At 35.8% G+C, this 24,759-nt stretch overlaps 1 protein-coding gene across 1 annotated transcript; it reads left to right on the top strand.

The window, feature by feature from the left end:
- Positions 1-1,321: 1,321 nt before the first annotated feature.
- LOC121884771 (nuclear GTPase SLIP-GC-like) lies at positions 1,322-22,909 on the top strand. Its single transcript, XM_042393764.1, has 24 exons — positions 1,322-1,439; positions 5,192-5,273; positions 5,787-5,899; positions 6,935-6,964; positions 8,493-8,526; positions 8,675-8,758; positions 9,534-9,621; positions 10,464-10,680; positions 10,817-11,029; positions 11,186-11,374; positions 11,500-11,675; positions 12,633-12,726; positions 12,801-12,888; positions 13,081-13,202; positions 15,344-15,517; positions 15,624-15,784; positions 15,936-16,053; positions 17,939-18,047; positions 18,157-18,290; positions 18,503-18,584; positions 18,744-18,798; positions 21,037-21,105; positions 21,307-21,368; positions 21,511-22,909. Exons 2-23 carry the CDS (start codon positions 5,207-5,209, stop codon positions 21,356-21,358), a joined length of 2,469 nt encoding a protein of 822 aa, XP_042249698.1. The 5' UTR covers positions 1,322-1,439; positions 5,192-5,206; the 3' UTR covers positions 21,359-21,368; positions 21,511-22,909.
- Positions 22,910-24,759: the final 1,850 nt, after the last annotated feature.

Here is a 24,759-nt window from a genome sequence, read left to right as displayed (position 1 = left end):
CAGAGGAGAACAACAACTAAGGAACACAGAGCCAGACTGTGACAAGACCATGACAGGACTGAGCCTGTCATCTGCTAAAATGTGCTCCTTAAACCTTTGGTCACACAGTGAAAACAAGCTGTAAAAAAACACAACTCTGACATATTATCACCTATTGGTTGATATGTTAAACTTATTAGCAAACACTTGTATTTCTTGTCACCTGGCCATATGCATCCAAATAATATTCACTTTCCTTTGAGCGATATGTTTTGGTCTCCACTCTTATTGGGCTCCTTGTCTGCTAAATGCTCAAATCACTAAGTTAACCATCTAGTTGCTAACTTTTATGTCTCATGTTTTAATGCAGAAATACAAATGATGCATGCTGGACAAGATTATGTAAATAGGAAATTACCAGTGCAGTCCTGAGCTTTCTGGTCCTGGCATTGAGACGTCTTGCTGTCTGCAAATCCATTCATACCTGTTCTTTTGATGAATCACAGGCACTCTGACTGACTAATCACACGCAAAGAATTCAAGATGGTGTCGTTTTTGCATGTTTTAGTTCTCTGCAGGGTGGTCCTGCCAATTTATTCTCCCATGTTAGAAGGGGTCACTAAGGTCAAATTGATGATGTGATGAGTACACTTTTAATAATTGAGATTTCAGTTATTTAACCCTACAGCCAAATAATGCCACACTCATTTTCATAAACATGTATTAAATGACTGACTCACAGAATCTTCCTGTGTGGATAAATCAAAACATCTGTCCTGCAAAACATTGACTTCTACTGCTCTCTGGTGTTCAAAGCAAGAAAAGCACAGAAGAAAAAAAAAAAAGAGTGTGCATGTCTTATGTGCACTAGAAACACACAACTGATTGCACGCTATTATTGACATGTTGACTGATTGATTGAGCACAGAATGACTTTTAGTGTGCACAAGACACAAAACAGAAGTTTGACAAATATAACATAGACACTGTCATACTAGCTATGATAAAATACACATATAGAACATACATATTAACCCTAACCCTACTGCAAAAGTTATGATTTATCATGGATCAGTTTGTGTTGCCCTTGACTGCAGACAGCCGTGTTCTGTTTGTTTATTTCACTCGTTTTATCTCGATTTATTGTTGATTGATTGATTTATTCTATTTCATTGTCACTGTTACTTTTACAGAAAATGAAGAGTGCCGATTTGTTTTATCTAGATATTCCTTTGTAAAGAACTTTGTAACTCTGTTTTGAGCTGTATAAATAAAGTTTATTATCTGTGACCGAAGATGCAAACTATCCCCCACAGTGCAGGCGCCTACAATAACCAGTAGGAGTCAATAGTCCAGCAGCAATGGAGAGAGAGGGCAGAGTAGGCTGGCGAGAGGAGGAGACAATATAAAAGAAAGAAGATATCAAACACCAGTGAGGTGTTGTCGGGAAAAGTCAAACTGTAAGTACACTAACTTCTATAATGACAATAATAATAATACATTCGATTTGTACTCAAAATGCTGTTTAAGCTTCTATTCATTATATTCACGTCTGAATATATTAGAGACACTGCAGTAACTGTATTTACTGTGCTACTCTATATGGAGGCACATTGCATTCACCAATGAAAAAAAAATCATCCTTATGTCATAATTATGACTTACATAAATACGAGAAAAGATCAAAATTACGAGAAAAAAGATCTCATAATTAGTGTGACTGCTGTGTAATGCATAGGCACAGTATCATTATCCTTCATACTTTTTCTTAATCTTAAACTTCCGCGAAAAACTTTTCCTGAGAAACTAGCCTCGCCGCTTTGCCGAGACATAAGTTACACAAAAAACACATCAAAACCATAGATCAAGATGTGCGGTTTGAACGGGTATTGTGTGCTATCACGAGACCATGGATCCATGCACGAGACGGGCAACTCTGTTGTATACATCCATAGTCTAAAGCAAGCGTGTAGTTCCGGGTCTGAAGCAAGGAACCTATTGCAAAGAGTATAGAACTAGAACAAGAGACGAAACTCCGTTGCTTTTTTGACAACCACTGCTGTAGCGCTGACGCCATTTTGGACTGAAAACACCATCACATTCATTTAAATCCATCACATCTTACGTGCTCAGAAAATTAATCATCCACTACTCTCAATAACTGATTTGATACCATGGCAAAACCAGAAATCCAATTCAGGACACACTCATCTATTTAAAAACTTTTGCACAAACATTGGCAATTGAACAGAAACTTTATGTGTTTCATTATTTAGGCACACAGGCTGCATTAGAATAAGAGTTACAAATGAAATATTTGCCTGTAGCCTTCAAGTAGAGAGCAAAGCAGCCCAAAAAATAGTCATTTCAAATCAGAGGAACTGAAGAACATGTCATGGTGTTAGAACTGTGTGATTATGTAGCCTAATTCTCTCATTTTGGTTTGCAATTTTGTAGGTATGACTGGAACTAAGTGTTTCAGCATCCAAACAAACACTCTCTAGCTAATTTAGATTAATGACACTGAGTTATAGAGTGAGGTTGATACCAATGATAACTAAAAACGCTGGTATTAGTATCATTTTCTAACTGCTGGTATTGATTTGGTATCTATTAGTCTATGGTATCTATGTATTGATTTTTGGTAATGTGGTTATCAAGTTGTTTAGAAGAATGATTCCCAAACTGGGATCAGCAGACCACCTGGCGTGTTTGAGGGGGCTGCAGGACGTTCCCAGCAAAAGCACAAATAGATTAACTTCACTTATATTACATAAACTTCCAGGGAAAGTATATTAGAGGGGATATTTTCAGACAGAATCCTCTCAAACACAGGTCTGTGGTCTATTGTGCATCTATTTTGGAGGTCCTCGACATGAAAAAGTTTGAGATTGCCTGGTTTGCCAAAATCCCAACAGTGCTTGATTTTTCTAGCTTCCATTTATGTCCATTGCTCACTTTTTGTTCCTCTGTGACGCAGGGCGAAAAGTTATGTTATGTTACGTCATGTAATGTCTTTCTATTTGGGACACACAGAATTTGAAAATCTGAACCCATGATTTGAAAGTTTTTGTTGTTTAATAAATGAAATTCTGAATTAATGTTTTACACATTTCTGCTTTGATTCTTCCATAAATTTAATAAGTAAGTAACTAAATAGTTATAGTAGTATGCATATTTTTTGTTGTTGTTCAACACAGGCCGTTTCAGTAGAGGAATTAAATATATGACAATTGCATAGAAAGAATTTTGTTTTACTTTTGTTCAGAATTTTGTAGGCAGGATGTACTGGCATCATTAAGGTCTCTGAAAATACGCTGGTCGCCTTCAGTCTAACATAGCGGAGACGTAGCTCTGCTGCTTCAATGCTGATGTTGCAATAGAACATTTTTAGACAGTTTCAGATTAAATAATTGGTGTGTACTGAACTGAATGTTCAGACCCAGAGTAGGTTGCAATCGGGACAAAAGTAACACTTTTCAGATAAAGTCATTTATATCAGGAGAGATTTAATTTGTTTTACAGTTTTTTTTCGGAATGCTTAACAGTGATTCTTGAAGCACTATCTCTGAAATCATTAACACTTGTAGCCAATGCATTTACCAAGTGTGCCAAACTGAATGCACGTTCTCTGCTTTACACTCAATTTGTAATTTTATAACACAGTTTTTTGCAAAACTGTAAACACAACTCACTGCTTTACACTCAGTTTGCAATTTATTAACACAGTTCTGGCAAAACTTTTGTTGTTTGAGGAGTGTTAGAACATTTTGGGGGAAAAAAACAAACAAACAAAAAAAAACAACATTTCCCTTATTTGTATTGATAGTGTGTTATCTTTGGAATACACATCCATACTACATATTTGGGTACCTGTGTGTGTGTGTTACACACACACTACATGTATGACAGAACTTTATTGCAAACTGTTATGCCCTGCACACAGACAAAGCAAAAGCCACAAGTGTTTTCCATTTACACAGTCAGTGCGTGTTGGTGCTTCATGTGCTTATTCAAATGATGGTTTGTGTGTACTCTAATGATGCAAAAACATGTTTTGTTTGTTTGTTTTGTGGTTAGTGTGCAGAGTTTTACAAAAAATAGCCTATAGTTTCAAAGACAGTACCAAAGCAATCAGAAAAAAAACTGTAACAGATGCAGATGCAGCTCCTCACAGACAGTGTGCCCATTTCCTGTTTTCCCTGTCTTAAGTGGGGTTTCCACAAGACTAACATCTCTTTGTTCTTGGTGCTGCTCAGACATTCTGCCCTTTTTTCCTCTCCTGGGCAGAATGCACATACAGTTTTTTTAATTTATAACCCACAATGTCTGTAAACCCCTTCTGTCTTTTATGATCAAACTGAAAGGTTTTTGAGTGGAAGGCAGTAGTGGCGAATAAAAGAGAGATACAATTAAACATACTGTTGCTTTCAGTTTAAAAAAAAAACTTGTCATTAGTGATACAATGACATTATTAAACCTTCATGAAATGTTCTAGTATTATAAAATGGCATTTTTATGATTTGACCCTACTTATGAGCCACATATTGTAGTGTATTAATTTAAATAATATAAATAAGTATTCATACATTTTTTTGCCTGCTGTAAATCTGGCAGTGCCACTTACTTTTCTTAGTGGTGTATAGTGATGAACAAGGTTAATCAGTTATCAGGGCTTCATTTCTGTCACAGTTGTCTCTCAACAATTGTTTTCAAGACAAGAGACACCGAAAAAGCATAAAAGTTTAATCTGAAAAAGGCCTTACAGTCAGACAATTTCAGAAGGCAAGAGCAGGTTCATTGTGATACAAGTGGGGAGAGAGTAGATGCTGCTCCCAAATGAACTGGGTTTATACAGCTCAAGATAAAACTTAACTGCCTACATGTAGCATTAAAGTGTTACTGGAAGCACCACAGTCCAACTTTTACAAAATTTAGGCCTACAGCAAGACACAAAACTGAGAGAAGAGAGCAGCTACAGAATAGAGGTGATTAGCTGTCATCAGTTTGCATTTGTGGTTTGTGGCTTCCCACGCACCCGTTGGACTTGTGGGTTTAATTCTGGCTGAGGTGTAATAGTGATTATAATTTCAGCGGTATCAAAACTACACAATGCTTGCATTAATTTCTGATTTGAGTCTGCTATTATGAGTTTCATAACCCCTTCCTTTCCCTTAGTTTCATGTAATATAATGATTTGTTTATCTTTCAGTTGCTGTTCTCAGACATGGATGACTTTGTTCGTAACAAATTGACTGAATGGGGTCTCAGCGAATGGATAGATAGATTTAAAGGTAAAGTATCACCCTGGTTCTTTGGTTGGCATAGATATTATACAATACTGGACTGAGCAATACTAAAGCCAATCTAAATATCTACTAATACAGACTGAAAAATACTGCAACGTTGTTTTGCAGTACAATGCTGACAGATCAGTGTTGACAAATGGCAAGTTGTGGATACAAGAGCATTTACAATAAAATCCTTGTACATTTTCACACCACTAGGGAAGATACTTAAATTGGCAGTCACTGATCAATAGTAACCTGTTTATTGAGATGAGGATCTCAGCTCAAGCAGCACTGAAATGAAAACTAAAAAGTGACTGATGAATAGATACATATATTAAAATGAATATGCATTTTGTTTATACCAATACAGCCACTGTAGCAGCTCTGAGAGGCTGTGATGCTATTAAAAAATGCTTAATAAAGTGCATCTACACCTGTTTCATTCCTTATGAAATAGATATCTGCAGACATTTTCAAATAATTGACTTGATACAACTGATCATTTCTTAATTACAGATGAAGGCATTGACAAGGAAAGTCTTTACTGTCTCAATGATCACGACATTGAACAACTGTTTCCAAAAGTGGGACTGAGGGCAATATTCAGGAAGAAACTCCAGTTGTTGAAGGTAATGTTCTACAAAGATACTTGACACTAACACTGTGTTTGGTCTCTTATTTTCACTTGGGTAGACACATGCTATTACAATTTAAAGGATCATTAAATATTGTTAAAAGTCTTGATGACAGATTAAAATGATCTCACTGACAATCATGGCAGTTATGATAATGTTTTAGACACATGTCAGGTCTTTGAAATCATTGTTGTCTCAGAACAACTGTCTACTGTTATTAGAAAGAGCAAAAAGCAAAAGCAGGGAACAGCAGATTTTTCAGGCTTCTAGCTTTCCAGTTTGGTCTCGTATTACACGATAGATATCATATGTATGAGATCATTCAAGGCATTTATTACAGTCATACAGATTATATTTTCAGTGTCTTCTCTAAATTTTATATGACGGATCCAAGATAGTAGTAGCCTAAAATGGATCAGAGTTCAGAGTGAAATACAGACACTCTCCAAAACTTCATCAGTGTAAAATCCATCAATAACAATATCTCCAAAACTTCACAGAGACCAATCCAGAAGAAACACAATCTCGTATTCTTCACCAGAGGGCAAAAAATCGGCAACTGTTAAAACTTCTGCATTAAGTATTTTCTGTAGAAGTGCATTTTAAAAAATGGTGGCAGCCTGCAGGCTGATACTCTTTATACTCCAAAACTCATCAGTGTTAAATCAACAGCTATCGAAATCTCCAAAACTGGGCTGAGAACTGAATTTTCCTATTTCTACTAGATGGCTGACAAATTGGCAACATTTGAAAGTACTCCCTAAAGTATTTTACTAGCCTATTGAATAACCATCCAAAACGCAGGTGTTTTCAGCAGATGTAGTATAGTAGCTGGGATGTGTCAGTCTAGCAGGTGAACAACATTAAAGTACTGCTCTTCTGGGGAGTTGACTTGCGTCAATGCTGGAGAAATAAGACAGTGATTCATCCTTAGGCATCAACTCTTTGCTGGTGTACTATTCTGACATGTGTCATATGCTGCCAGTATGTGCTGCCCTTTAGTCTTGTTATTTTCTGCATTATCAACAGGAGCATGAAGCTGCAGCTGATTCTACTCAGGTAAGGAGTGACAGAGTGTAGCCTCCACTCTGCATCAAATTACATTGTACAATATTAGGGTGAATTAATGTAATGTGGGACACCTAAGCTCAAATGCACAAATTTCAATTTGTCATAAATGAAGCAATGTTGCCAATTCTTATCACATTGTCTTTATGATATATTCATGCATCAAAATATGCAATAATATGGTGAAAAAATGTTTCATATTTTGTATTTCATTGTCCCACTTTAGAAAATGTGGTTTGAAATGTGGGACAGCATGGTTTTACTAATGTGGGACAGTTATATATGTTGTTAAATTGGTGAAATATATATTTTATATTATTAAGCAAATTATATTATTACTAATATTAATACATAATACATTTAATACATTAATATACTATTTGTAACAGCAAAAACATTGTAATTACTGAAATGACCAAACATAGGCATGCACTTGACCTTGAGTGTTCCTGACCAGAGAAATTTTTATTGTATTAATTTTCAGCACAGGCTTTTCAGACTCCCAATGAATGTCCCAGCCTGAACTGTGATATTTGCAATGTAATTTTCTGATATGATTAGAAAACACCTTGGGGATTTCAGATTGGTATTGGGTGCAGATTTAATGTATTGGCTTCATATCAAAATATATTGATGAAGAGCTAATTACATAAATTGTCCCACAGCTTTTTGTAAATTTTTTCATTATCATAAATTAACAATAATAGAACAGCGACAGTGTTTTGACCTTTATCTCAGATGAAGATATGTCATATTTACTGCTTGATTGTGTTGTAATGGCTGTTTTAGATATAGTGGTGTTTACTTGTCACCACTATCTTCAGTTATATCTCCAATACACACACCAAACACAACATATTACCCACACAGTCACCTTAATAAACAGCACCTGATAGCATGCAGTGCTATGTTGTGTAAAAAAACACATCTTCACTTCACCACTTAGATCCACAATCATCAGTGGCTACAGCATCCATACATTTTTGCAGGTAACAATAATCTACACAAAAGAACTAAAAAGTACCTGCACATCGCTGTAATGTTCCCACTTTGTCTTTAATTCTACATGGACACGACAATGTTTCGACTGAAACATTACCTTATAGTACATGTGGAATTACATTATTTGTATGCAAGACTAGCCACAGCATGCCCAACTGATTTATTTGTTTGTGAATGAAATGCATAATTTCATTAGGAATTGTAATAGTATGAGAATCACTCTCCTGTGCTGACTTTATTTTAAGATGTCATATGTCTTTGAATGGAGAACTGTTCCGTTTTATCAGTGTTGTTCACTGCAGGAAAGTGGATAATGAATGGGATCATTTGTTTGCCCTTTTTGTAGACTCCACTTTCCAGGATTTTTCAGGTTCATCCAAGATTGGATGAGCACATACGGGTAGATTGTAAAAATGTGTGCCTAATCCCATTTACCTTGTGAAAGGACAAAGCTTTATGAATATAATTTCTTGATGAAAATAAGTTTTAAGAGTAAAATGTTTATGTTAATCTTCAGGTTCAGCCATCCACCAGCCACACAGGTGATAAAGGTGAGACACACAGCGAAGAATATATAATTATCTAGTGCATTGATGTTTTCCAAAGTAGTAACATCCTGCTTCATCTAAACAATGTTATGAGAGTTTTAATGTTTGAATTTGTGGCTTCTGTTTAATTTAAAAAAATTTTTTTAACTAGGCAAAAAAAAGTTGGATCCTCAGGGCAAATGTCAATCACCAACCACTAAACGACAATGTGACACTATACCGGGAGAAAATTCAGGTATTATAATACTTACTAGTGGCTTATTTTTTAAAAGCTTACTCTTATTGGCTTTTTACACACAAAGCTTTTATTGCATGTACAGTAACTGTCTCTCCTGTGCTGCGCTGTGTGTGCAGCACACATGCGGATGGCTGAGCCCTTCCCCATGGTGCTCCTCAGAGCAGAGGAGAGGAGACAAAGTAATGTGACCATAAATCACAACAAAATGCAGTAGAGACTCTCACACTGAGTCGAAATTAAATGAATGCACATAAATTAGGTAATTAACATAAATAAACAGTGCTGCTGTGTTTTGCTATCATTTATGGTTGCGCTATATCCTCTCTACTGCACTCCACTCGTGTTTCAGTGAGGGCTCCTTGTGTGTGTGCTGCACACACAGTGGAGCAGAGGACAGTGAACGAGGTGAAGTATTCGACTTGACAACAGCTACACTCATTACGTTACTCTAAGTGCAATAAAAGCTTTACAAATAAAAATACAGTAATATATTAATATAATCTGCACAAAAGAACAACACACCTGCAATTACTGCTTGTCGCCAAATGGTGCTGCCAAAGAGAATTAAATGGAGATCTTTGAGCTTATTATTTTGAGGTACTTGCAGGTAACGATATTTGTGCAACATGCTGGTTACCACTCCACCTCAGGTGGAGGTTCTTTTCCTTCATGACTTTTGTGTATCAAGACACAACATCTTACACTGCACCTCACTAATAACTTGGTTTTGCATGAATAATGCTGAATTAGTTCTGTACTTTTGTTCTAACAGAAGAAATCATACTGGGTGAAGTGACGGAAATAATGGAAAAAGTCAGACAAAATATACAACAAGGCAAAACATTTAACACTTTTCTGACGTAAGTATTACATGTCAGTACATTATATTTTGATGTTGTATTGCATTGTTTGTTAGTTTAGTAAACTTCTTAATATGTATGACAAAATCAATAATAGACCATAACTGTAAGACAGTGAGAAAACTGAGTAAAGCATGTGTGAAAAAAAGAAAATGAGTTGAACCAACTTTATTGGTCAACATATGAATTACCTCAGACTTGATTAAACTGATTAGAATTTAAGAGAATTGCAATAAAAAATGAGTTGTATCAACTGCAATAGTCAATTTGAAACAGTTTTACCAATTCTTCTTTTTTAGGGTATGGTGTCAAATCTAATTTGAATAAGTTGTTATCAATACAATTAACACCCCCTCCCCCATTTTGGACTTGACATGACAGTACCTTTAGAGATCAACTCAGATCTGAACACAGTGTGAAATCGTTGTTCAGATTTACTTTGCCTAATGAATGCAACCATTTCATTCAAATGTAATACATTTAGTGTGAAATTTTGCCATCACCAGCGCGGCTCTGGTCAGGCCCTTACTATTACTTGTCTTAAAATAAGATATGTCATGCAACCTAATCCCAAAACTATTTTTTTGTACATATATATTTATTGATTATTATTATCTATTGTTTCTTTGATTCATGGACACATAAACAAAGCTTGATATACTATATATATATGTATATAAGGACTGACATTTGTCAACATTTGCTCTTGACTAACACCTTAATAACACTCTCATTTAATGTGGGCTTGAGTGGGCTCTTCATCAGTTGCTGTCTTCCTGATCTTACAAGTTGTATTCTGTGTTTGTATTTTTACTCAATTAACCTGTATTTAAACTCAACAGAGATAAAATCAGAGATTTGGAAACAGACAAGAGGGAGCTGGTTGGTGTCTTTGGTAAAACAGGGGCTGGAAAGAGCTCCTTGATAAATGCCGTCATTGGAGAGGAGAATCTCTTGCCCTCTGGAAGTGGCAGTGCATGTACCTCAGCAATGATTAAAGTGGAGGCGAACGTGGACAACCAAAACTATGAAGCAGAAATTGAGTTCATTACAAAAGAGGTAAAACAAGCTGCATTTGTTTGTATTTACATCAAGCCAGTTACTGCACAAACTGTGCTGTGGCTTATATAAATATTATATGTACATAGCATTTCATTTTATTTATTTTAATGCAATTATTATTTTTATTTTCTAGGACTGGAGAGAAGAGTTGTGGAACTTTGACAAATTCCTTAAAGAAGATGGTTGTGATGATGGTGATGATGATGACGAATATCGTGAAAAGCTGTCAGCGCTTTATGGAGAAGGATGGGAAGATAAATCTCCCGATGAACTCATGGACAAAAATTATTTCAGAGAAATTCCAGAATTTCTCAGATCTGAGAAGAAGATGTTGACAGGCAAATCAGTAAGTACAAAATAAAAATAAATTAAAAAGGAATCCCTTACATTGTATATATACTTCAAATCACAATATATACAGCCAAGTTCAGTTTGGTTTAGTTAAAATTGTTCAACAAACTTAAAACTAAAAGCAGAAAATTCATGTTTATGTTTATTGCAGGCTGAAGACCTATCTGAAAAATTAATCCAATACACAAGAAGGGAAAAAGACAGACAGGGGTGTTATTGGCCACTAGTAAAGTGTGTGACCGTTAAGGTGCCCAATAAAAAACTTCTTCAGCATGTCACACTGGTTGATCTTCCTGGAAATGGAGACTGTAACAAGGGCAGAGATGAAATGTGGAAAAAGGTAATTATTTATTTAAAATGCTGTTTGTAGTTTATTACTGTGCTACCTGGAAACTGTAACATCATGTCATTACAGAGCAACGATAATTAATTATTCATAATTAACTTGCCATTATACGCTTTCAGCTTGTTGCAAGTTGTTCAACTGTGTGGATCGTAACGGAAATGAATCGAGCAGCAGATGAAAAAGAAGCCTGGGAGATCCTGGAAAGTGCCTGTAGCCTCATGGGAAATGGTGGCGAGTGTCAGCAGATTCACTTCATCTGCACTAAGTCTGATCTTACTGAAGTTTCAAAAGCACGGTAACACACATTTCAAGATACCAAAACATAACAAAATATAACATCCAAAAATTTGACTTGCATGATGTCCAAGAGCACAACTTGAGTAAGCACAAACAAATGAGGAAAACGTATTGATAAATTTGTCAATATGGGCAAATATAGAAACATAAAGCAAATGGAGATACACATTCACATAAATACATAATATAAAGTAGTAGATCCATGGGTTCCTTTATGATATACTGGAAATCTCAAATTAAGTTTCTTTTTTGATGTAATTACAGTCTTTAAATTAATAATACACTTTCACAGAGAATCTTGAAGCTGTTAGCTTTCTTTTTATAATATGTGTGTACATAGGTGTTGTTTTGTTAAGACTATTCAAGAATCACAATGGGTCTTGGGTACCAGACAAATCTGGCAAACTCATGTTTTATTGATGAGTAAGGGGTTAGGGTTAGCATTAGCAATTAAGGTTAGCAATTCGCATTTACAAATTAGTCTGGCGATGACGAGCTAGAAGTCTGTGGAGATACTAAGCAGAGATGACTTCTAGGTTGGTCTCAAAAAAGATCATTCCTGAAATGTTCTGTTCAGTCTGCAGTGTTTTTGTATTTCATTGTGTTTTTTACATTTGCATTACATGAATATTAGTGTTCTCAAATGAGTGAATGTGTTTTTCCTTTTGCTTATGTTTTCTGTATTTGTATTTTCTGTATTTCATGTTTTCATGAAATGCTCTTCAGCTGCTGTATGTTGGGCTCTCTTAACTTTCATACATGACACAAAATGAATTAATGACAGAGTGATTGGTTACAGGTTTGATGAAAAATACCTGCAAATTTAACTCTGACAAAAGAAAAAATAATTATGATAATCTGAAATTTAGGTTATGTTTTAGAAAATACTGTGTGAAGTGCCATTTGATGATATGATAATAGAATCAAGATTAAGTAATATAATCTTTTCTTACAGTTCAACAGATGAGGCTCGTAATCTCAGATTTAAAGAAAATGAGCAAACCAAGAAAGATGTACGGAACAATTTCAACCAAAGAAAAAAGATTCAGGTGAGTTTTATAGACTGACTCAAATTTAACTCTGTAGAGGACTCCTTTAAAATCAAAACTTTTCTTTTTTTCAGAAACATTTTGAACAGGACCGTTTCACAGTGTTTATGGTGAGCTCCAAAGAGTTTCTACAGGGAAAATGTCTGAATACAGATGAGAATGGTAGGCTAAGTCTCAATACATGTGCTGAATGGATCAAGTACATATTTTGTATCAACCTACTTTAAGCATTTGCCTTTGAACTTTAACCTGCAAGTGCATTTGTCTCCTGAAAAATGTAGACAATCACATTAAGTATCTAGATGTAAATATTTAATGTATATACTCTGCCCTCTTTTTCTTTTTTTTAAACAGAAATACCCAAACTTCAGAAATTTCTGCAAGAGCTCAATGACCGTCACTCAGAAAACTTAAACTATGTTTCTGGAGCTCATGGGATTCTTTCTCTGATTGAAGGGGCCAGATCTGGACAGGTGGTAAGATTGAGTTAACACCTTGTATTTTAACTTATTAAAGTTAAGTACACAGTTAATTGGCAGTAAGAGCATCAATAACTCAACATATTTTGACTGTTTGACTGTTACTGTTTGAATGAACACACACCTCCCTCAACTGTGTAATTGGATTAGGCCAAAGAGGAGAGGGGAGAAATAAATAACTTCCAGTCTCTTATTAGATTCCAACAACTCACTTTCAGAAATAAATGTAAAGTTTTTGATACCCACAAGCTAGAGGTCAAGTGTGATATTTTACAATGAGAGGGGTCGGCTAGCTCCCACAAATCACATTTGATTGAGTAAGTTGTATGCATATGCCTGATTACAAATTTGTGACACACGTTTAGTAACATGAAGTGCACAATGGGTGTTCCACAGGGGTCAGTCTTAGGTCCCCTATTATTTAGCCTATATATTAATGATCTCCCTCAACAGTATCATGATGTAGAACTACAAATGTATGCAGATGACATCATTGTGTACACACATGCAAAAACAGCTGAGTTAGCTGCTGCTAAGCTAACAATTGCATTGGAAAGGATCACACATTGGCTTGATCAATCATGTCTGAGTCTAAATGTAAACAAGACAAAGGGTATGTTTTTCTCTAAAACCATGGTACAACCTCCTAACGCTGATATTCTCATCAAAGGTGAAAGGGTTGACATAGTCACCGAGTTTAAATATCTTGGTGTGACATAGAATCCAAATTTGAACTTTAAGAAACATGTTAAAAAAGCGATTAAAACCATAAAATACAACTTAGCATATTTTAGACATATTAGAAACTGTCTCTCTTTTGACGCAGCCAAGAAATTTATGCATGCTATGATTCTTTCCCATATGTCTTATTACATCACATGTTGAGGGCATGCTGGAGAAACAGCCATAAGACCTCTTGAATCCTCATACAAACAAACTCTAAAAACTCTAGACAAAAAGCCAATGCATTTCCATCACTGTAGGGTACTGGAGAAATACAATTTACTGAGCTTTCAGAATTTTAGATTATTCTCAAATTTGTGCCTAGTTTATAAAATTTTAAATGGTTTGGCGCCTCCTCCACTATGTGACTTTGTGTACACTCGCTCAGTAAGTTCTATTAGATCCTCCAGAACATCCTCTGTACGAGATTGTACCATACCATTTCGTCGCACTGCATTTGGGCAGTCAGGTTTCTCTGTGAAAGCCACAACTCAGTGGAATGCCCTACCTGATGATATGAAGAGCTGCAGTTCCATCAATACATTCAAAACCCAATTAAAAAATCTGCTAAAAACTTCTCAGCTCTGTAACCACTGAATCTAAATTTCATCTCATGGTCTCCTCATGAACGCAAATAATCTTGCTTTTAATTTGACAAGCTTTTATTAGTTTATTAGATTATTAATTTCTAGTTGACATGGCGGGTGTATGTGATGTGCTATTGTGTGTAGTTTTGTATTTTGTATGAGACCAGTGATGTGACTATCTGAGAGAGTATTTAATAATCACCACACTCGCTGATCTATATTCACCGTCACCCAGCCATATTGGGCTTTACGCTGCTGCACATACATGAACCAAAACCAGAAGGGTCAAGAAAGACGATTTCTTGAAGTTTGGTTGTTTCAGAGAGGCTGCATAACCACAGTAATCAGCATGAAAAATAGGCTTGAAAAATGGCTGCGTTGCATTTTGTGGCCATGAGAAGAGCGTTTGAGAGAGAGTTTGCCAGTTGTAAAGGTAAACAATACCAATTTAATCACAAAAACACTTTTGAGATTGTTAAAAATGAATTGAAGTTGTAAAATACTACATTTGCTTATTCAAAATCAACATCATTTAAGACATTTTACAATATGCTTCCTGGATTTGCAGTGTGTGTTAATTTAACCTCTTTATGATGTTTTTCTTCAGTTGTGTGATTTTTCACCAGCAACCCCCATGAATTATCAAGCCAAACATGACAATATGATTATAGGATATATGTATATAGTTATATTATTGTTTTTGGGCAACAATTTCCTTAAGGTAAAGTAATAAAAAAATGAAATACTGTTTGAAATGGATCCCAATAAAGTGGTATTTATAGCTTTAAATACTGCTATTTACTTTGAATGTGTTCTGTTTGATTTCAGACTGGCAAAAATGGAGATGTGTGCACAGCCCTTGAAGACAGCATGAGGCTTCAACTTGATAAAATCAGAAAACCCATAAAAGATGCTTATGAGGCTTTTGAAAAATGCCTTAGTGAAGGGGTCAAAAATTCTAAAGATTCATGTGAAAAAACCTTGAAGTCCTTCTTATATCCAGTAAGTGCTGTCAATGAGAAATAGTTTTATCAAAAGAACTAATTTTGCACTTCATATAATGTAATATATGTTAACTGTTCTTAAAATAATTCTGTTTTTCTTTAAGAAAGGAAAAGGAGCCGGCAGTGCTTTTCACAAGACACTGAAGTGTGTAGTAGTGAACAACGGCACCCACAAGCCAAAAAAAAAGAAACAAATTAATCTCAATGCAAAGTTAGCTTCATGGCTGACTGACAGCATTGATGAGGAATTCAAGAAGACCTTCCCGTAAGAAATGTGTTTATGTTGACATATAGACCTATTATTTGAGCATTTTCTGAGTTTGGCTATAGTATCATGCATAAATATAATAACGTAGATATTAAAGTACACTAAAATACAAACATGGCCCTTACGTAACATCTCAACTATTTTTCAGAAATGACAGAAGATGTGGACCATTCAACGGGGTCATCAGTGAGTTTTCACTTGACACCCAGGGGCTGATTCAAAAGTACAAAGATTTTGAGCTGCAACTGACGTTTCTCAAGACAGAGGTAAAACACGAGAATCATTATATTCTATCCTTATCCTTTATTTAAGAAGGAAGGGAGGCATTAATATCATGGTTGTGCCATGTTATTGGAGCATTGCATGGTGCAGCAGAAACACTGTAGAGTGCTTTCAATAAAAAGTGCTATATGAACAGCCATTTACCATTTACATCTCTAGTGTGTACAACACAGAACATATATTTGCACAGCTTTTAGCCAAATGAGTATTTGAAAAGAGCTGTAACTCTGTTAGCCTTCACTTACTAATGTAAAAACATCTGCCCTCAAATACAATCCTAAACAGTGTTATAAATCAATTTTATTCTTAAATGAATGGAGCAAAATAAACAGATAGTCCTGCATTTCCACTGCACTGATTAACTACCCCCTAATGATATTGTCCCATGGTTGAAGCTTACTGCTGACCCCTTGTCCATTATTAAGCCATTAGTTTAGTTAAGGGACACTGAGAGATTGTCTTCCCAACAAAAACAACAAGCACCACTCCTCAGAAAATGCCCTAAAACAACATAATGTTTACGTTCAACTAACAAAGCCCTCCAGTGGCCGAAGTAATTTGACTCTTATCCACCAGTAACAAAAGGTGATGCAGTATGAAGTTATTTTAGAGCCACAAAGTCCACAGAGGGGCTAAGTAGAGGTCGATGGATGGGTCAACAAAATCTTAGACTTTGATATAGATGGCTGCTATCTGTTTCCCATTCCCTATCGATAGTTAACACTCGTTTCTTTACAGGATACATATGCACATTTCCAGGTCTATATTTATATTTGGGGCTCTACTGGAATATCTGACAGTTCAAAAAATTCCTTATTTATCTTATACTGGCCCTTTACCGCAGTCCCTCAGTTCAGCCTCTGTCTGAAACAGGCCATTTTAGCTCCTGTCTCTTTAAGGCCCCCCTCCTGATGAGCCCACTCTGTTCTGATTGGCCAGCTCTCAGAAGCTGCCCCTCAGCAGACCTCCGCCTCCGGAAGCTACACAAACATACAATGGTAGTAGGATTTCACTCTTTTTCTCGTTTTTACTCAAAATGTCAACTTCTCAAATACATCCAGTCAGAAATATACACCTGGATAACATGAACAGCACATGGAACGACCTTAGCAACAAAGACTACAGAACAAACGGCCACTTTTATGTGAACAATCTAGCGTCAGTTCGATGGGGAAGTAAAGATAACTTTGCAAACGGAGCGTTCAGAATGAGCAGAAACATTGGCTTTTGACTTTCAGGGAGCATTTTTACATACATTCACCTCATGTTTTGTTGGCTATGTTTAACGTTGCCATCTGACATTATAACAGTATATACTGTACATGACAGAAAATCACAAAAAGCATGATATGACCCCTTTGAACCGTGATCACAGTTTTCCATGACCGAGTGGTTGTTATTGAAACCATGATGACATTGGTCCCCCAACCTAAACTAAGTGGTAATTGTAACCTAAACTACTATGTTTTTGTAATATTAACCAAGTCATTTTTTTGTACCCAAACCATAATCTTTCCTTAATCTGACAACTAGAATAAGACTCAACATTAAGGAATAATTAAACACAAAAATCTGTTGACACATTAATATTCACTGCAATACATGGAAAATTCTATCAATATCATAAATGTTTACAAAATTGTTTTTGTCAGTCAAAACTGGAGTTAGATGCTACATTTATGGCTGCTGCAAGCTGAACCTGCTCCATTTGATAACATACACACATTTTTAATCTGACCTAAGTGGGCAAAAAATATTTACAACAGGTTCAGCGAAAATTTGTAAAAGAAAAGAGAAAATGATGAGTCTTATTTCTATTATCAGTATTTGATTTATAAACATGTTGATTCTCTGTGTTTTCTCTATAAGGAAGAAAAGATTAAGACAAAACTCCACAACATTATCCGGGACAAAAAGAAAACCATCTACAGCAGTCTGACAGAGTTAATCAAGAACAGCATGCAAGAATGCTATAAAAGTAAGAAGGAAGAACATGACATATCCAGCCTGACACTATAATAATATTTGAATTTATTGTTATTTTGCAGAAAAATGTAGCTAGACAACAATTTTCTGTTTTATTGTAGGAGCAGCCGAGTTTAGAGGAAAGGACACTCTGAAAAACATGAGGGACACTCTTGAGATGCATGTGCGTGATTCAAAGAACACCATGTTTGAGAACGCTAAAGATGATATGTTGGCCCAGCTGAATCAGTTGAAGGTTTGTCACTTTTAATCATACAAAATACGGTGATGATACAGTAAAAACAAATGTTACTGTTATTGATCTAAATAAAAAACATATAGATACTTATGTGTCTATTTTATAACCATTTTGCTCAGTCTGAGCAGTCAATTCTTATATGATTCAATACATTTTGCATAGAGAAAACAATATTTGGCTGCGTGACAAAGATTTTGATGTTGAATCAGGAAAACATCCTGAAGACACTGGAGGAAACTATGCAGACATCAATTGAGCTGTCACTCAAGACAGATGATGCAGCACTCCCAGGTAACTGCAACATATCAAAATGAAAAAATATATATGTAAATGACTAGAAATTCTCTACATATTTTATTGAAATTAAGTCAATACATTTCCAATAATGGAATTAATAATGCATTTTCTTTATACAATGTGTTTTGGGTTTTTTTGTTTTTTGTTTTTTAGATTTTACAACAGAGCTTGAGATGGTGAAAAAATACCACAGTATCTTAAAGTGCAGGTAAGACAAAGGAACATCACTGATTTGGTAAAACTTTTGTTAAAATAATGTTTTCAAAGGAATTGGATTATGAAAAGTCTGAGAACACAGTGAAAATCTCTAATATTTTCATGTAAACCTGGAAATAATCAGAAAGTTTGAGGATTCAGAAACATTTAAAAACACAAGAAGTTATGACGTAAAATGAAGAAGAAATATTTAAGATTCTGCTATTTCTGTCAGCAATCAAATTTAAGTACATTTGTGGCATTGACTAACTTAACTCCTTTGTACAGAAGGTCAGATTTCCTTGAGCTGTATTCCTTCCTTTGAAGCGTGTGTTCAGATGATACTCAGGTGGATTTGATCTACTCATCAGAGACTCATTCAAGTAACTTAACTTGCAGTCAGTGTTTTATGAAGTTGCCTGCAGGTGTGATCGAATCTATAACCTAGTGTTTGTAAGACAGCAGTGTTATGCACTGAGATAACTTTGCTCACACAGTTAAACCATGAGCAAGATCAGATTTTCATCTTCAGACCTTTAATTGCACACAAAAAATGAGGGTTGCAGCTCTGATATTCTTATAATAATAAAGGGAGATGGAGTAGCGTAGCATGTTGGTACACAAAAAGCATAAGAATCCCAGCAACATGCAGCACAAGTTACATTTTGCTGAGGAGAAACTGATTTGCCTAAAAGGAAGCTTCTATCCCCAAGATTTGTACATTGTTAGTGGCAGCAGGACTAGCTGAGCATGAGGATGTATGATATGTGTACACACAGTGTTTGAAGGAAGAGAGAATCTGTAAGTTTAAGAAATGGGAGAGTGAGGAGACACAGCCTGCAGATTGTATTGAGGTCAATAAGAGCTTAACAGTGCTCTCCTTATCAATTAAGGTTTAGATCTATAACTCTTATGAGTTATGTGTTTACACTTTGAGAGAGAGAAGAACTTCTGATCTGAAAACTGCTGTTAAAGCCCTCACTCTGGACTTAACCTCTTCCACTCCCCGTGGATGCTGGCGTCCGCAGGTGACATTACTGTCTTTCAGAGGCTGTAGTGACGACGTAAGGAATCCACCTTGTTGGGAAGGGGGGTAAATAATGCTCCAAAGTTAGGCTAAATTTTGGCAAGGGAAAAACTGGTATGGCTGTCTTCCAACCCCCGTGATCTCTCACCTCAAGACATCTGAATAAAAATGGGTTCTATGGGTACACGAGTCTCCCCTTTACAGACATGCCCACTTTGTGCTAATCATTGTGTATTTGAATATCTCTGCATACTGGGGTCCCTAAACAGTCTTGGATTTGTGTAAATTTGGCATGACTGGAAAGCTGAGACTCTTGTGGAGTCAATGTGCCCAATTGTATTAATGTGTGATGATGTAAGTCCCCATAGTAGCCATTTCAATATAGTGAGACCATTTGTTGAAACTTGACCTCACTGAATAAAATGACCTATTGTGACCTCTAGGATAATCACATCCTCATGAAACTTAATACCCACAAACTAGAGACCTAGAACAATCAGGGGATGTATGGCTCTTCTAGGTATATTGACAAAAAGGGGGTTTCTGAGCAATTTCCAGAACAGAAGTGCTCACTATCCAATCAAAGAAAAATGCAATTCTTACAGAAAACTCCAAATGTGAAAAGTTTTGATACCAAATCACAGCATGAATTTTTCTGTGGTGTTCTTCAAGGTCTTGGTGTCTTAATGTGGTATTTTGGAGGGATTTTTGACCATTTTTATCAATTCTCAAGTGATCAGAAATGGTTAAATTTTGCAACAAATCTGTATAACAAATGGTGTTAACCCAAAAATTGCTACAACAACTTATGAGACATAATTGAGCATGGAAATGGACGTCATATACTTCCATCATAATGTTCTAGGCCCTTATACACTCTAAACTTTCAAAATGTGAATAGGCGCCTAACCAAAACACAATGTTCATTACAGATGTATTTCTAGAAAAACTTGACACGCAGTGCTGAACTGTATCTCAAATTAATCCTCAGGCTCCCAGCTTTCAGATGGTGTATACTACTTCTACGTGACATATACTGTTGACCTGCTACCTCCCCCCTAAACATCCCCTATCCCTCACAAAAAGAGGGGTGGGAGTGTATCACAATGCACAACATATTTTTCACAACAAATAATAACATACAAAGCAATTAGCAGAATTATGAGGGAACAGATGTACTCAGGTCTGGTGTAAATCGTGTTTTGTTTTATATTTTTATGTTAGAGCTGTAAAGAGACCAGCATCCATGTCATCTCCTCTTGCTTTTAAAGAAAGCCATTCTTCCGAAACAAAGTAAGTCAACATGATGTAACAACAGTATGTAATATTAATATTAACAGAATATAATAACAACACATTTTTTGGTATCTTTTATGCTATCGTTTGTAAGTTTTTTGTGTTTTGTGCTGCTTTGTATGTACCTTCTTGTTAAGTTTTGTATTTTGTGCTTTAATGTACATGTATGTAATATTAACAGTGTTTTTAATTAATCAGCACTGGTCCACCTGGCCCAACAGATGCACTACAAAAGCCAGAGTTGACTTAATTGTGCACAGGTACGTTATAGTGAAACCAATGATCCAATGTGCTCCTCACTATTCATCTTCTTTCTTGATGTATAAGTTGCTTGTAAGAGAAATGTTTAGCAATGGATGATGTGACAGCCATATTGCAACCTTGCTGTTTATCTCATTTCAGGTTTCTTCAGAGGAGAAAAACAGCACAGGCCTGATCACCCACTGAAGGTCCTGTGGACACACTGATCTGGATTTTCTCTCAACCATTTTTGTCAAGTTATTATCCCTTTTTTCTTGGAGTGGTACACACTCCAAGAAAAAAAAGAGGAAATGTGACAAACCAGTGGCCTCTTACTCATTCAGTTACTTCATTCAGTTTTCATTTTTTATTCCTATTTTACCATAAAAGTCTGACTGCATCGATTCTAAATACATAAAAGTATTACATATGCTACACTTTCCAGTAAACTTAATAGTCAACTTTTGAGTGATGTAGTTTGTGATGTAGTTTTTCTTATTCATTGTTAAACAATTTTGCTTTTCTTTTCTGAAGCAGCAAGGTCACTATATGAACTCATATATATGAATATCTCCCTGATATATGAAACATGACATACTCACTCAAAATTACTGCTGGTGCTACTCAGTGTTTAATGAATGTTCAGTGGGATTAAGAACATTAATATCAGTGGCATGATCAGGAAACCACTCCCAGATTATGTTGCAGTAAAACATGTTTAGCAAGTGCTTTAAGGTCAGTTCCTCTTCACAACATCCACATCATTTCCACATCAATCCTTGTAGTGACTAATTCTTACTCTTTAGCAGCTACTGGCTACTAATGGCATAAAATACCTATATATGTGTACTCAGAAACAATATTCAGTCTTTTCCAATACTTCATATATGCTGCAGTTATTTTGTTACTAATATCCATTTCCTGTATAGTTTGTCACTTCCCAAGCTTTCAACATAAAGTTAAAACAAATACAGCCAAACAATAAATCTGAGCACAGTCAAAAACTGTTTGCTCCTTTTCATCAGCAACACATGTGATAACTGGGATGAACTTAAATAACCTGTGGCCAGTCTGGCCTTTACCATAGACCCCCTAGTGCTTGAATTTTACATTTAACACAAGTCAAATACATGGCTCCTACAGTTGTGCCCTGCTCCCAGTGTTTTCCCCAGCCAATCAGCTCCTTGCCTGTTCTCCTGTCTAGTTACCTGTTCCCTATTCCCTCATTGGTTCAGTTTGTATTTAAGTTTTGTGGTTCAGTTTTGTTTTGTTCGCCTACATTCCTGAGTGTTGAACAAATAGATATGGATTTTTCAGTTCCTGCTTCCTGCTGTCTCCTACATTTCAGTCCACCTGCTTCTCTCCACCTAACAGATACAAGACCGTCCTCTTATATGTTGTGGCTTGGAGAGCACACCGCTGATCCCGAGCATTTGTCATTTTATACTTTTTAACACATTTATTGTTAACTGTTACAGTTAAATATCAAGTGTTTTTAACATCTGTCTGTGCAATGTAGCCTATTCTCTGTCTGAAATAAAAAGAAAACCGCATTAAGTCACATTATTTTGTAACATCAGTAAATACGCACAATGAACATCTCTATGTTTATGCAATAAGAGTGGGAGTCAGGAATTATCTACAGTAACAGGACTTCAAACTGAAAATCACCCAAAAACTTTTTAGCATTAGGTCTTTGATTTATAGGGTAAAACCCAGAATTTTTCATTCTAACCGAAGACAACCTGATTCATCAGTAGTTATGTTGGGTTAGATACTGTAAATAACTCAGCCATCTTAGCTTAAAATGGCCCAAAATGTGTTAGGTCCACAGTAATCTGGTTAAAGTTGGATTGAAACCTGTATTTTTTAAAGTTAGGGTTTACCTATATGGCCACTTCCTGATGCTTCAATCATAGTGAGCAGTTTGTTATTACATTAGCCATTTAGAGTGTATTAATAATCGGCACTTGAACCTGATCAGCTCCCTCTGCAGGCCCCATGGACAATATCCATGGTTTCCCTTCTAGTCTCCATGGTTGCTCTCTGCTGACTACTTACATCTTGTCAATAAAACTCATTCATCATGGGAGAAAGTGTTGAAGTGCACCTCCCTCACAGTCTCTGTGGGCACTCCCTGGAGCTCTGAAGTGTTAAGGCAGCCAGATTTGGCCAGATAGAGTAGCTTCACTTTCAGTTAATAATAAATAAATAAGTACATAAAAAGGTTTAAATTTAGTCGAAATAAGCCTGAACTCTCCCAGCAATTAACTGCACCATGTGACACAAGGTCAGCCATGCAAATTTGTAACAGTGTTGTAACCCTCCAACTGGGGGAAATAATGAGTAACCGTCACTTCTATTTGCTTATTTTGAAATGAGATTTCTCAGATGTGGCAAGGAAAGATGTTTATAAATTTAAAGTAGGAAGTAGAAACCATAACAAGGATAAACTAAAGTATGAAGAACATTATTAAATGAATGGCTACACTTAAAAAAAAGAGACTACGTATACAGATGGTTGATTTGATTTGATTTACAGAATTCTCCAAACTAACTACAAACTTTATTTATATATTTTGTCATCTTGGTGGACAAATTGAATTTGTATTTCTCAAAGATGCTGCAGAATAATGCTACCAAATTTGTATAGATAAGTACATTAGGAAGCTGATGCGATGGCAACGGAGAACTAACCTATTGAGGAAGTTAAGAGAAATGTATCTGTTTGTGTAAGTTTTAGTGTTGGAGGGGATTTTGAAGTGGAATTTCTCCAAATAGTGCAACCAAATTTGTACCAGTGATAGAAAATAACATTAGGAAGCTGATGCCATGGGAATGAACTAGCTTGTTAAAGAATTTGTTTGGTGAAAGGTTATAATTCAGAGAAATGTATGTGGTTGTGTAGTATTTGGTCATATCTCCAAGTTGGTGCAGTAAAATGTTACCAAATTTTTATCAGTGTCAATTTGAACTGAGATTCCTTAAAGATTTTTAGTAAAATATTTCAAAATTTCATGCAATGATGGAAGAGGAGATTAGGAGTTAGAAACCACAATGACTAGTAACTAAGCTATTAAAACATTTGCAGATGTCACACAATGCAAAAATGTTTAGTCAAAGCCCAAAAACAGAAGAAACAAACACAGCAGACTGCCTACAGAGCTAAGAGGTTATTTTTCACAGGTTATTTATTTCCACAGACAGGGACAGTGGGATGACTCGACTTTTATACTGACAGAGAGAACATTGGAAAAAGCAGTCTTTAGGATTTATCTGATAACCTGTTGGCAAAATAAAACTTAAAACAGATCAAATGTGAGGAAAAAGTACAATGCATTTTGTTCATAAAAGAACACAGAAAGGACATGAAAGAAAATGCATATATGTATCTTTCAGGACCTTCGCCTC

Source organism: Thunnus maccoyii, chromosome 18, assembly GCF_910596095.1.
Source record: "Thunnus maccoyii chromosome 18, fThuMac1.1, whole genome shotgun sequence".
Taxonomy (NCBI): Eukaryota; Metazoa; Chordata; class Actinopteri; order Scombriformes; family Scombridae; genus Thunnus; species Thunnus maccoyii.
This window is presented reverse-complemented; position numbering and strand designations above follow the sequence as displayed.

Excerpts from the sequence above, each read along its gene's own strand:
- LOC121884771 (XM_042393764.1), top strand. The coding sequence starts at position 5,207 with ATGGATGACTTTGTTCGTAACAAATTGACTGAATGGGGTCTCAGCGAA. Across the intron at positions 6,965-8,492 it reads CTGCAGCTGATTCTACTCAG|GTTCAGCCATCCACCAGCCA; the intron begins GTAAGGAGTGAC and ends GTTAATCTTCAG. Across the intron at positions 11,375-11,499 it reads GAGATGAAATGTGGAAAAAG|CTTGTTGCAAGTTGTTCAAC; the intron begins GTAATTATTTAT and ends ATACGCTTTCAG.